Source organism: Lotus japonicus, chromosome 2 (genome assembly GCF_012489685.1).
Source record: "Lotus japonicus ecotype B-129 chromosome 2, LjGifu_v1.2".
Classification (NCBI taxonomy): domain Eukaryota; kingdom Viridiplantae; phylum Streptophyta; class Magnoliopsida; order Fabales; family Fabaceae; genus Lotus; species Lotus japonicus.
Genome location: NC_080042.1, coordinates 55,843,069 through 55,856,433, shown reverse-complemented (window position 1 = coordinate 55,856,433; position 13,365 = coordinate 55,843,069). Strand labels below are relative to the sequence as shown.

The 13,365-nt window shown below is 34.9% G+C and overlaps 1 protein-coding gene across 1 annotated transcript; it reads left to right on the top strand.

The window, feature by feature from the left end:
* Nucleotides 1-7,923: 7,923 nt before the first annotated feature.
* Nucleotides 7,924-10,057, top strand: LOC130738436 (60S ribosomal protein L10a). The gene is made up of 6 exons (XM_057590411.1): nucleotides 7,924-8,047; nucleotides 8,141-8,176; nucleotides 8,296-8,515; nucleotides 8,788-8,953; nucleotides 9,281-9,486; nucleotides 9,853-10,057. The coding sequence occupies exons 2-6, from the start codon at nucleotides 8,172-8,174 to the stop codon at nucleotides 9,904-9,906; spliced, it is 651 nt and encodes a 216-aa protein (XP_057446394.1). The 5' UTR covers nucleotides 7,924-8,047; nucleotides 8,141-8,171; the 3' UTR covers nucleotides 9,907-10,057.
* The last annotated feature ends 3,308 nt before the right edge of the window (nucleotides 10,058-13,365 follow it).

Genomic DNA, 13,365 nt, shown 5'->3' with positions numbered 1-13,365 from the left:
TATTTAAGAATTGTTCATCAAAAATTTTAGTTTTGTCATCATCAAAAAGGGGGAGATTGTAAGATCAAGTTTTGATCGAGTAGTACAACTCTATGTTTTGATGATTACAAGTTAACCTTTTGATATGAACAATTGTGGTACTCTAACGTGTTTTTCTGAGTGTGCTATTTACAGGCTCTGACCTCAACTCAATCTCACACAAATCAGAAGCACTGTGTATAAAGGGTAACCCAAGCAACGCTTTCGCATTCACCATGTTCAGTATGAACAGTGGAAAAGCTTCAGAAGTTCTGAAGCTATACAAACTCTGATGTGGACTCAGTCGCTAGAAGCTCTGAAGATCCAGAAGTTCTGATAACCAAGAAACACTGAAGGTTCAGATGTTTTGATGGTGTAGAAGACTCTGAAGATCCAGAAGCTGAATAGTGGAAACTCTGAAATCCAGAAGCAAGAAACTCTGAAGGCCATGTTCTTCCCTCTGAGTTCAGAATCAGAAGATACAATGGTCAGAGGATCTGTGCTTTCCCTCTGACTCTGATCAACCGGCTTCACAAGTTCCAATATGAAGTATTCCCCTGATCAGAAGTCTCCTAGGTTAAAAGGTCAAGTCGCTATCCAAGTACAAAAGCAAGTGTACCTTCCTGACGACCTACCTAACGTTCTCAGCCACAGCAGAAGCTGGATTTTCCAGAACTGCCCTCCAACGGTAGCATTTCCCATGCAACGCTCAACCCTAATCCTTGGAGTATATATAGAGGCTGAAGATTGAAAGAAGCGGCTAGAAGAAGTAACACATACGTGCAAGACATATTCAAAATATTCTAAGCTTTCTTTCATCTGAAATTCATTGAGTTTACTATTAGCTTTTTAGAAGCAAATCTCTTGTAAACATTTCTTTGATAAACAGTTTGTTTAGTTCCTTTAGGAGATCAAGGTTGATCGGATCCTAGAGAAGACTAAAAGAGTGAATCTTAGTGTGAGCTAAGTCAGTGTAATTGTTAGTCACTTGTAGGTTTCAAGTGCAGTTGTAACTCTTACCTGATTAGTGGATTGCCTTCATTCTAAGAAGGAAGAAATCACCTTAACGGGTGGACTGGAGTAGCTTGAGTGATTTATCAAGTGAACCAGGATAAAATCCTTGTGTGCTTCTCTATCTCTTATCGTTAGCACTTAAGTTCTCGAAAGATTTGTCAAAATCTTTAAGGTGGAAGTTTTGTACTGAAAACGTTATTCAAACCCCCCCTTTCTACCGTTTTTCATACCTTCAACTGGTGGGAGATGGGGCGATGCCAACCGCGGCGCATAAGATTTCAAAGCATCGAATGAAGGCCCAAGCGTTGGGGTGAAGTTGGCAGGGCGCCGCATTGATGTCGCGGAGGACGGTTTGGACAAAAGGCGAAAAAGGGAGCCTGATTCCAAGCTCGCTAAACATGTATTCGTACGCAAAGAAAAAGTGAGATCTCTTTACGTCGTCGTCTAGCTTGTGAACCCAGGGGCGGTCCTCAGGAAGGCAAATCCAGATCCTGAGTTTGGCGTTAAACTCGTCATCATTGGACAAGCCACCCAAGGAACCCACGAATTCCACAATGAGGTTGCTATCTTGGAAGATAGAAGGTTGGTCTATGGCCTCATGTTTGGGGGCTACTTGGACGGGAAGGGGCAAAGTGGCGAAGGTTTTTAGCCGGTAAGCAGGGATCTCCGGGACCTCTAAACGGAGGCCGCCGGCTGCGGTGGAATCAGGGTCGCTTTCGGAGGAGGAAGTGGAGTGATTAGGGGAGGTAGGGTTTGAAGCCATTTTAGAAACCAGCGAAGTGAAAGACAGGAGAAGATGAGTATGTATATGATGCAAAGATAAGGGCAGTAGGACTCACCGGAGTAAGATGTGAAGAGTGGGTAGCGGAAGGGGTGATAAGCGATGGCTCCGGAACGGAAGTTGGCAGAAGGAGTCTGGTAAGCGATTAGGGAGGTGAAGAGGGGTTTCGGAAAGGGATGATTGTAGGGAAGAAGGGTTTTTATAGGGAAAGGGGGGAGTCTGGAAGGGTGACGCGTGTTGGACGCGTGTGGAGGGTTGGAAGTCATGATGGTTTTTTGGGAAGTGGGTTGCGTGTAATGGGTAGTTATTGCGCACGATGGGACGGTTATGAAAAGTGAAGTGACGTTTCCGGAGAAAGAGGGAAATTGATGCAACTGACGCATCACGTGGGGCAGTTGAGGTTTCGAAGGGTTTTTGAAATAGGGGAAAGCGCGAAAGGCCTCGCCACTATAATAGCCAAACATCATCGCCCGATAGGTGACACCAGCAACAAAGTTTAGTCGCTCGCCGGGAATACTGCCAATCAACGTTTGGGTGATCGGCACGTGACCAATGCCTGCCACCTTTCCCGCCGGTAGACGATCATGCACCTGTTCCAGCTGACCGCCAGTACGGAGCGATCGCTCTCGCCGCTTGTGGACTTGTGGACTTGTCAGCTCAGGTTGCTCGCCAAGTCAGTGGATTGGATGACTAAAGATGCTAGTTTCCTTTTGCTCACGCCATGTTGGCAACGTAGTTTGCTTTTCTTCTCTTAAGCCATGTTGGCAGCTCAAATCCCAGTGTATTATAGGACATATGTAAAGGCATTTAAAAGACACACTTAGCTCTCATACTTCAAGCTCGGTGTCTTGTGGACTAGTGGACTGGGCGAGCCCCTAGAGGGGCAACGCCTAGCATGTAGCCCGCCCCGGGGCAGGGCCCTAACCTTAAGATGGGCCTTGGCTTCGGAGGCCCAATTGGCCCAAGAGATAATGCCCAAACTCTATAAATAGGGGGAGTTACCAATTGTAGGGGACTTTTGGCTCATTGGATAAAATCATACATGAAATTCAGCATTCTCTCTCTCATTCTCATTCTCTCTCTAGCACAATTCTCCACTCTCTAGGTACTATACCTTTCTTCAATGTTCATTGCTAGAACAAAAACTATTAATATTTAGCTTTACCAGTCACGCACCGTGTGTAGGATTAGTCGAGGTGCGAGAAAGTTGTCCTTGATACCCCCGTGTGTAGGATTAGTCGAGGTGCGAGAAAGTTGTCCTTGATACCTGTTGTAATCACACACAAAAAATGTCCGGTAAAAAATTATGCATGAATGAACAGTCTCCCATCTTTCGATTTGGTAAAAATGATAAGGTACTAAAATTTTACATGTGGTTAAATTATTTTAAAAAATATTCAAATTTATATTTTCTTATATCTAAAATTAATTTCATTCTATTAATTCATAAACTTTCTTTTAATAAAGATCATAAAAATAACATTGATTTTGGAAAAGTGCACAATATAAATAAACATGAATATCCACGTTCAATGCGGATCACACTAGATCCAGACTTGATACCTACATCATTTTCATTACGTGAACATTGACGCCCACCGTGGGGCCCTGGTGAAACTCATCTTTGGCTTCTAGTACGATGTGTTTTTTAAGCTTTGAAACAAAACATTCCGGTAAAGATTCTAAGAAACATTGATCAATAACCTAGAATTTGTAATGGTACGCGTTTGAGAGTTATTTGAATAGGAACATATTTGTTGGAAGCAAGGTGATATCTGGATCAAATGTTGGACACAGTGTTCATTACAAAATTAACATTAATTCCGTCAAATAGGAGAATCCCTTTAAATTTTCAAAGGAGATAGTTTTCCATTACACTTTCTTTTGCCATGACAATAAAAACATGTCAAGGACAATCATTGAAATATGTTTGTTTATATTTTCCAAAACTGGTATTTTCACATAGCCAACTATATATACCATTCTCTATAGTTACAAATCGTGCATGACTAATAATACTCATTTGCGACAACGATGACAACAACTCTCATACTACTTCAAATGTAGTTACAAATAAGTTCTTCGCAATGTCATATACGTAAATTCTTTACATATTTATATACAAAAATAAACAATACTTGAATCCATTTAATCAAATTATACTCATGTTTTTTCTTTTCAGGAAATGTGGAATCACAATAGCAATTGTAAGTTTCATCCTCTATAATTTTTTACAATTTTAAACTGACATACTATATTTCTGTTTTTTTTTTTAATTTCATGAAATTTATAAGGAAAATCACTATTCTCAGTTTTATTCTCATTCTAATTATTCAAATTATAAAAAAAATATGATAATTTCCTTAGTGTCTAAAATTAGCTCATATATGTAAATACGGTCTCTACAGAAAATATATATTAAATTGCTATTAAAAGCAAAATTAAATAATGTAGCATTTGGATAAATAAGGAAAAAACCCACAAATAAATAAAATAATTTCACTTCTAAAAAATAAATCAAATACATTCATGACACAAAAAAAAAACTTATAGATTTAGGTTTTCTTATATCTGAAATTATTTTTTCTCTTTTATTTCATCAATAATCTTTTGATAAATATAACAAAAATAACACCAATTTTTAAAAAAATCACACCCATAAACAAAAATAAATACCCCCGTGCATCGCACGGGTCAAAAGTACTAGATATAAAACCCGTGCGTTGCACGGGTGTTTTTACAATTTTATCAACATTATATAAAATTTATTAGAGTTTAAATAAAAATATTAAATATATATTAAATATTTTTTACTTATAAATTATAATAAAATAAAAATAATTGTGTTAAAACATTTCATTATGAGTATTAGAGTTTTCTTTGTGTAAATAATTAATATTATTCAAATTTAATAATTAGCATTGAAATAATTTTAACAATTTAAAAATGTATTTATTTAAACATACAATAAATTATAAAGTGCATTTCAAATATTTTAAATCAATTAAAAAGTTTTAATATCACCAAATAAATTATATCAACTTTTTCTTATACTTTTTATCAACAATTAATTAACTTTAACTTTGATAAATACAATAAATTTTAATTTTAATATTCTAAAATATTATTTAGTAAATTAATTATTTTTCAGTTTTAGCCTTAATTATTTTTCTCTGTTATACTTCTTTAAGTTGATCTTTTTACTAATATATAATAGATCAATATTTATAATTGAATCAATTTCTGAAAAAAATACACTCACGTCATACTTTTTTGACATCCACGTGATACTTAATAATGTTAATTTTAAAATATTTTTATAAATTATTTATTATTAAGTTATTGCGGCACTTTTTAATTTTAAAACTATTTGCTAATTTTTTATTAATAAAACTAACTAATTTTAATTATAAATAATGTTTCCATATAAAAATATTATTTAATAAAATTTTATTCTAAATATCATCTTGTGTATACTCTATACACTTTTTAATGTATATAAAAAGATTATTCTAAAAGACTTAAATAATTATAATATATTAATTTTTTATGTATGTCAAATTATTTTATAAAATAACACAAACAACGTTATAATCTATATTAAACAACACATGTAACTATTAAAAAAAATTCTAAGTATATCTTTACGAAAAACATTTAATCATTAACTATTTATGATATTTCATATATTTGTTTTATATAAAATACATTACTTTACATAAATTGATTTTTTTCTCAACTTGAGGTCAGTAATTAATATTTTAACTACATATGTTTAAATTTTTTTATCACATTATATTTAGCTTTTACTTAAATGTGTAGGAAATTTTATAATTAATATATAAATAATTATAAAAATGAAGATAAATAAGTTTATAAATATATTATTTAATGTTGGTAGTTGGATAGTTTTTGACATTACAATTTATTCAGTTTTAATTTTACTATTTAATATTTTTATTGGAAAAGAAATTCTTTATGTTTTAATGTATTTTAATGTAGATGCAGGAGTTACTTGATATTATTTAATGCAAAAAACTCAAGTCTCCTTTATATATATATATATAGATGGATAATTACCTTCTTCACCTTTCACAAGAGAGCGAACTATTTGTTATCAATCTTTTTAATTAAGGCCTCTTCTCTCCCTTTCTTTTGTCAACATTTTGCAAACATGACACTCAAGTAAATGAGAGATATAGTGGTGTTGTCAATACCCGCATTCTCTTCTTTATCCCACTACGTTGTTTCTTTTTTCTTTTTGTGTAATGCACATTCCTCAAATAAAAATTATGTTTTTACACAATTAGAGAGATGCTTCAAAAATGTCATGTAAGATGTCACATAGGTAGAATAAGAGCATCTCCAATGCTAAGTTCTTAATTCTTAGTTCTTAGCATTATTTATGTGGGTATGTACTGTCACATGTGCTTAAGCAATTCTTTGTAGATTTTCTTTCAATCATGAGTTCTTAGTTCTTAGCACTATTCATCTGGTCCCACAATACCATTATATTAGTAATATTTTTTATTTTCATATAATTTTGATTAAAATATAAATTCTAATTCAATACTTAAATTAAATCAATTGATGAATGAGAAAAAAAAATTAATTTTTTATGCTAAGAACTCAAAAAGTGAAACTCCTTATATAAGAACTAGTTCTTATTTTTAAGAAGTAAGAACTGCATGTCACCCCTCTCCAATGATTAAGAACTCAGTTCTTAGTTCTTATCTCAGAAATAAGAACTAATAACCTTGCATTAGAGATGCTCTAAGTACCAACAAAGTGTAGCACAACTGGTAAGATAGTTGAGCTCCTTAACCATCTAGTCTAGGGTTCGATTCCTGGGCAGTGCGTATGGAGAAGCATTTGTTGGGAGAGGTCTACCCACTTAACGTGATATCAGATCCTCAAATGATTAGTCTCGTGGAGGTCGGCTGTGGGAATACCTTGGAAAAAAAAAAGAGGCTATAAGTGAGGTACCTAATGATGACACATCTCTATTTCACTATTTGCACGTCAAGCTTTTTGTAACGAAAGTTAACATCAATAGTGAATAAAACCACTTATTTCGTTTGAGTTAGGGACCAAACCCAAAGACATAAAAAATGCAGACTAATCAAATTACTTCCATTTTATAGGGAGTAAAAATATAAAAACTTTTTTTTGGGTACATATAATATAAAATAGACTTAATTGCACTTTTGGTCCCCCAACTTTAGCCTTCTTGCGAAAATCGTCCCAGAACTTCAAAATTAGCAAAAACCATCCTCAACGTTTACACTTTGCTGCAAAACTGGTCCGTCGTTACACTTCCGTCTAAAAACTAACATTTTATGGGTAAAAAATAATAAAATAAGAAAAAACTTCATCATCTTCATCTTCTTCATACCTTCAAACTCAGAATTCTAGAAAAAACAAAAAGAAATTCATGATTCAAGAATCTCATTACAAACTAACAATTAATCAAACATAAATTCTGAGGCACGAAAGTCTAGCGGTGGAGAAGTTCGCAAACGATATGGGTTTCTCTGAGCTTCAAAACCAGCATCAACCTTCCATAAATCAACCCCAAATGTTTCTTTGAGCTTCAAAACCAACTCAAAACTTGATACGGGTTCCATTGTCGTTGCAGATCTGGGTTGGATTGAAGATGATGGGATCGAAGAAGAGTAATATTCTCCCATCAACAAACCCAGAAAAAAAAACCCATTTTCTCGCGCTCTGCTTCTCGCTTGTGCTGCTTCGGCGTGACGTGACGTAGCGAACCAGGTGTTGGGTTGTTGCAGCACATCTCGCAGAGGATAGGGGTTCAGATCCTATCTTCGTGGTGGTGCAGGACCGCTTAAGCGTCCCTTCTTTGATCTTCGCCTTGTCGCTCACTATGCCGCTCACCGTTTGATGTGTTGTTGGCCGGAACATGGTGACGACAATGAATATAGCAAAATGGATCAGTGTCGTTTCCTTTGAAGATGAAAAATTATTATCAACAGTTGGATTGTTTTCCTTTCTAATGTTTCTTAAAATTATTGTAGGCACTCTTGTGCTTTTTGGGTGAGGATGAAGAGATGATAAATAATTCAAATAGATGGAAATGCATAGCATAGCCCATTTCATTTTTCTAAGGAAAACCAAACCAAACCCAACCCGGCCTAGTACTTATATCGGTTCACAGTGTGCTCAACTTCTTCCCAGCTCCAGCCGCCAAATCTCATTAGGGTTTCGCCACTGGTATGTAACATCTCTCTTCCCAAAACTCTCCTCTCCTTTCTGTTTTCCGCCGCCATTGTTAACAATCTTCCGTTTCCTTGTTTCCAATCGCAGCTGTGAGCTCTTCTTCCACTGATTCCAAACGATGAGGTATTCAATTCTCTTCACATTCTTCTAATTTGTTCATGCGTTTTTGCTACCAATTTCCACCGTTTTCATTCATATGTGAGGTTTTTCTTCTGATCTGTATCTGATTACCCAATGTGCAGTAAGCTTCAGAATGATGCTGTCAGAGAAGCTATCTCTGGAATCATGACTGATTCCAAGGAGAAGAATCGCAAATTTGTGGAGACCATTGAACTCCAGATTGGTCTCAAGAACTATGATCCCCAGAAAGACAAGCGTTTCAGTGGCTCTGTCAAGTTGCCTCATATCCCTCGACCCAAGATGAAGATTTGCATGCTTGGTGATGCTCAACACGTCGAAGAGGTATTACAACTACTATAACATGATATAGTGCTTTATAGACCATTTATTTTTGTTCTTGTGTGCCATTTGAATTACTGGTTGGTTATTAGTAATGACTTAAGTAACTTGAAATGACACAATGTTTCTGTAATTTTCTAACCGTAATTAATTCGAGGGAGCAATGTCATTCATGTAGATTTGATGATACTGGTGTTTTTATCGATTTTTGGTTTAGATTATTTCAATTATTGGCAACTCTGTTGTGTTAATGATGTCTTTTCGCTGCTCTTCAGGCGGAGAAGATTGGATTGGACTGGATGGATGTCGAAGCATTGAAGAAGCTGAACAAAAATAAGAAGTTGGTGAAGAAGCTAGCTAAGAAATACCATGCATTTTTAGCTTCTGAGGCTGTCATTAAGCAGATTCCTCGTCTTTTGGGTCCTGGTCTCAACAAGGCAGGCAAGTTCCCCCCCACCCCAGATGTTGCTCTAGGGTTTTTTAAGTTTTTGGAGTTTGAGTGTACTTGGTGATCTTTTGTTATCATCATTTCTTATTATATTTGGCTACTTTTGTTTTGTATTTCTTTTGTTTTACTAGCTGCTTAAGAATCTTCTAAACTGCTTCATATATTCTCTGGTTCAAGCTTTATCCCCCACCCACCCCTATCATGTGATTAATTGATTTGGTTTATAAAAGAAGAAGCAAGAATTGCTATATTAAGCATGTGATTCTTTCAAGTTTTCAAATATTGCTTTAGTTGATTTTGATATTTGTCTGACTATGCAGGCAAGTTCCCTACACTTGTCACTCACCAAGAATCCCTTGAAGCAAAGGTTAACGAGACCAAGGCTATGGTCAAATTTCAGCTAAAAAAGGTGCTCTGCATGGGAGTCGCCGTGGGTAATGTTAGCATGGAGGAAAAACAGATCTTTCAAAACGTGCAACTGAGTGTTAACTTCCTTGTCTCTTTGTTGAAAAAGAACTGGCAAAATGTAAGTACACTCTTAATATTTGAGTTAAACCATTGCTTTCTGTTTTCAATTTAGTTATCTGTTCTTGATGTAATTAAGATCTCAGCTAGTATACAAATAGTCTTAAATTTAATGTGTGTGTATTGTGTTTTGCAATGTGCGTAAGTACGGCAATGCGTCTTCAGTTTGCATACCTAGTTTGGCTTCCACACCACTGTACATAATGTGTATTCAAATCAAGGATGGACTGTTTGATAAATGCCTTTTTGGTTTGCATCTTTGTGGATGTGTTAGCTTCAGAGAACTTTGGGCATATGTAACCCTAATCATGTGGAATTGCTTTTTGTAACCAGCCAATAATCTAATATAACCTGCTATTGATTTCAGGTTAGGTGCTTGTATCTGAAGAGTACCATGGGGAAATCGTACCGCGTCTTTTAAGGGATTTATCATGCTACTGTTTTTGGATAAAAATTTTGGTTTTATATTTGAATATTGGGTAATGTTAAGTTTGCTACATTCAGTGCTGCTTGTGTACGCTTTCTAATTGTTATAATTCAAATCTGTAGTACCCGCTGCTTCTAGTCGAAAATGCCACTATTCCAGTGTCGCATGTTCTGATTTTTAGATGAATACTGTTTCAATAGGGTTGTGGTGGATGCTGTTCACTTGTTCGATGGCGATTATTGTGTCGCTTTAAAATTGTTTACATCATATAACACTAGTTTCTTGAAGACTAATTGACAATATTTTTAAATTGTCTATTTGTTTGCCTTCTTCTCCCTCTGGCCTACACCTCTCTCCCATTTCAGTTTCAGCTATGTGATGCCTCTGTAGCTCTCAAACCTCCACTATTCTCACAGCTGTGACATCCTTTTCCTTGTGCCCTATTTGTGGGTTGGATTTTGGAGGGGAGGGAATGGAAATCTATTACATCCTATTACCCTGTTCTCAAAACCAATGTTTTTTACCATTCCAAAGAGACATTTTTTCCCACCAGCATTTGGGCTGCGCCAGCATTGCACAACTTTGGGCCCAAGACCTTCAATTTTATTAATAAATAGTTATTAATATAGTTGACCAAAAAAATAATTAATAATATGTAGTTGTTAAATCACTCATTGAATCTTATATTTATTTGTTTTTTATTTTTCTTCATATTTTGAATTTTGTACTTAAATTAGCTGAAATTTTGTACTTGATAAGAATATTTTATGAAATATGAAAGATGAGAGGAGGAAGTAAAAGAAGTGAATGAGATAAGGCACAACTCACAAGCTGGCAATTCAGATTAGTCAACCAAACAAAAACATAAAACCCAAAACATTGAAGGGAATTATATGGTTGATCCTCGCAGCGGAATAAGAATTCTCTGTTTGAAATATCTTGCAGAACTATGTTTCAAAACTCAAACAACAAGCAAACACGCAAGAGAGAATAAGGATTACATCTTGAAGACATGAGCACACGAAGCAATGGCAACTTCATCACTATAGAAGTCCACACGAAGACTCCCACTTGAAACCTTGCGGCTCGATGTGCTAGCGGAGGCAAGAGTCTGAGCAAAATATCATAGGGTTTGAGCATCTCATGCTCTACTTATAAGCCTCCCAATGTGGCTAACCATAATTCTCCTTAATGCTTATTGTGCTCATTCAATAAACCTGACCCAATAAGTGTTCATGTAATGAACCTAGTCAAATAAGATATTACATTCTAGTTGCTTATAAAAAAAACTTTATAGTGGGTTGATTATATGTGTGTGACCTTATAGGTATCTCTTGCATATTTCGATTTTAATAATCAAATATAAATAATATTAAGCTATTAGTGCATATTCCAACAAAAGCTCCCCAAAATAGTGTCACACTGTCACTAAATAATTCATTTTTCTTTAATGCATGTAGCATCCACATTAAACAATTGTGTTTGTGTCCCTGTATGATAACTTAAGTGGTAAGAGAAATGAGACATATGGGTTCAGGTGAGGAGGTACAAGGTGCAATTTATCTTTTCGATGGTAATCAAAATATGTTAAAATTCGCTAATAATTATCATTTTTTAGAGTAAAACACACTCACCCACCCACTCAAGGTTGTTAAAATGACATTACCTCATTCTTGTCTGAAATATGCATTCTACCCCACCCCCTTTCAACCTTTGCAACAAAATGTCAAAATTCATCACAAATTCTGAATAATGAAGAGGATCCCAGCTTCCGTCTGTTGTAAGGCGTACGGTACCAGTAGTATTAAAACAACTTATTTTATAACCAACAAACAAGTTTTGGTATAGTATTAAAAAAATACACCAGAACTTATAAAATACAACTTCAATTACAAATTAAATCATAACATTGGAAAAAATGATATTAAAAATGAATATTGATAAAATATCTATTTATTAACATAATATAAATTTAAGACTAAAATTGAAACACAACTTAATAATTATAATAACATTATAAATGATACTCTTGGTGAAAAAAGTACTCTTTCCACTACAAAGGTTTCATTTGCATCACTAAAAACGAAATTAATACTTCATTTTAAGAATATTAATTTTTTTTTGAAAATATAGGAACATGAATCTTTAAAACAGCGAGTTTATAGTTTCAATCTTTGTTATCTAGGGTGTTTTGTTCATCTTAAATCTTATATTGGAAATTCAATTAAAAAGGAAAACTAAATACACGCTACTCCAATTAATGTGAGAATTTGAAAGATTGGAATTATAGTAAAAAAATAGTAAATTTAAAAAATATTGTTCTCTTCTAATAAATAGTAACACCCCGATTTCGGTGGCGTCACTTTAGTCACTCAAAAATAATATAAAGCGGAAAAGCAGGAATTTTTTTTCGTTTTGTTTAAATAAAAGACTTGTCGAATTAAAGACTCATCCCAACCGCGATTAACAGCGATTAATATACAATACTATTACAATCCTGCTGTAACTAAAAGCATCGTCACGAGCATCCTCCAGTGACGGCAAGGTTTACAAGTTTTCAGAAAGCATAATTAGTTCGAAATATTAAACAAGTGACAGAAAGGAATAGTTAGCCCCGGATGGCCGCCTCTAGACCTCTACAACCGACTACTCCATGGGATTCCCAACTACGGAGAACCACACGAAAGTAACGTGTCGGAGACTACCCTGTCCTAAAAGTACACAAGACGAATCAGAGCTATGACTCTAACAACCAACTCAAAGACTCTAACCACCCATATCCCACACTACTTTCATCGACCCTTCCTCGATCAGGCATGAAGTCCGGGTCCTCGTCGAAAGCTTCAGTAATAGTCATTTCGCTCCGGGTCTTTCCCGCACAACGAATCATCACGAACCGGCTGACGGACGCCTGGCAGCAGGCCGACCGCCCAAACACAAACATACACACAAAGCCAAGGCGCTAGGGTCAACTCACGGAATAAAATAGATAATACAAACAACATGTGATAAAGGGGGTATATATATATGTTGTATATATACATATAAGTCATGTATTGCCTACCCTAAGGTTGATACATAGCATGTTTATCAACATAAAATCATCAAGATATATATAACGATGTTTACTTTACCTTTGAGGTAACCTCTTTTTAATTTGCTAAATATTTTAGTGAATAGTAAAAACTTTAATTTTCTAATATACACCTTTAAAAAAAATTCATTTCTTTAATTCTTTTTGTGAAAGGTTTGGTAAATTTCATGTGCTATGCTCCAATAGATGCAACTTGCAAGAACTACAAGACGAAATTAGTAATGATATGAGAGGCTTATGTGAGGCATGAAAATAATCATGAAACACTGATAAGATGCATTTTTTAAAAACCAATGCACTAATTAGACACATTTGATTCTTTCTTAATAAACACAATTTTTTGTATTAGGTCTTATAAT

What these genes read in the sequence shown, in the direction of transcription:
- LOC130738436 (XM_057590411.1), top strand. An exon ending in ATGCTCAACACGTCGAAGAG is followed by an intron (nt 8,516 to 8,787) that starts GTATTACAACTA and finishes GCTGCTCTTCAG; the next exon opens with GCGGAGAAGATTGGATTGGA. An exon ending in TGAAAAAGAACTGGCAAAAT is followed by an intron (nt 9,487 to 9,852) that starts GTAAGTACACTC and finishes TATTGATTTCAG; the next exon opens with GTTAGGTGCTTGTATCTGAA.